General features: G+C 38.0%; 1 protein-coding gene across 1 annotated transcript; it reads left to right on the top strand.

The window, feature by feature from the left end:
- Window positions 1-50: 50 nt before the first annotated feature.
- LOC109509260 (L-amino-acid oxidase-like) lies at window positions 51-838 on the top strand (the record flags this gene model as incomplete). Its single annotated transcript, XM_019859139.1, has 3 exons — window positions 51-239; window positions 508-576; window positions 702-838. Coding segments are annotated over exons 1-3 (347 nt in total), but the record flags the coding sequence as incomplete, so codon positions are not given.
- Between the last annotated feature and the right edge of the window lie 120 nt (window positions 839-958).

Here is a 958-nt window from a genome sequence, read left to right as displayed (position 1 = left end):
GACGTTATTTGCAATAACATGCTATATTTTCCCACAGGATTCTGCTCTCCTTTGTCTCCAAATTAAAAATCCCCTTGAACCATTTTGTCCAAGATGACATGAACACCTACTTTTTGCTAAATGGGAAACTTCATAAAAACTTGGCTGTGGCAAACAACCATGATGTGCTGAATTACACCCTGAATGAGGGAGAGAGAGGGAAATCAGCTGCACAGCTCTTCAGTGAGACTCTGTGGAAGGTTTGTAGACATTCCGGGTTCTCTTCGAGTCAATCTCGCCATCCATTTTCTCCTGTGCACGATGTGGGGGAAGGTGAAGCCTGTGCGATCTGACTGATCGCAGTCCATCAATGAGCTGATCAATTGAAATTGCCAATCCTGAAGACTCATATTCATACCCTGCTCTCGGAGTATACTTTCGATTTTAGTATTTTTACTCATTTGATCATCTTTCATATCGTGAATGAGAATACATTTTTCTGTACTAAATATTTCAATCTCTGAGCAGGTGCGAGATGATCTTCAGACAAGTGGCTGTAGTGCAATGTTGGAAAAGTATGACTCCTACACAGTGAAAGTAAGGAATATGCACTACATATCGACTAGGATAGTCTAGGTTGACTGTGACCAAAGAAAGTTTTGAATTACTTAATTATTAGAATTACTGTCGCTGATTATAATTATTGTTATGTTTGTCAAAAGGAATACTTGGTGAAAGAGGGCAATCTGAGTCGTGGTGCGTTGCGGATGATTGGAGACATCCTGAATGAAAACAGCCTCTTTTACACATCCATGCTAGAGATGCTTTACGTCCAGTCCGACATCAATGATGACACTGAGTGAGAAAATATTGACATACATGAGTGACATTTTATGTGGAAATGTTTTCTGTTTTCAAAATAGACCTAATATATTCTATATTGTATTCAAATCATCATTTTATATATATATATATATAT

This window comes from Hippocampus comes, unplaced genomic scaffold (assembly GCF_001891065.2).
Source record: "Hippocampus comes isolate QL1 unplaced genomic scaffold, H_comes_QL1_v1.1 C16832364, whole genome shotgun sequence".
In the NCBI taxonomy this organism is placed as follows: Eukaryota; Metazoa; Chordata; class Actinopteri; order Syngnathiformes; family Syngnathidae; genus Hippocampus; species Hippocampus comes.
Note: the sequence above shows the minus strand (reverse complement) of the source record. Positions and strands in the feature narration are given on the sequence as shown.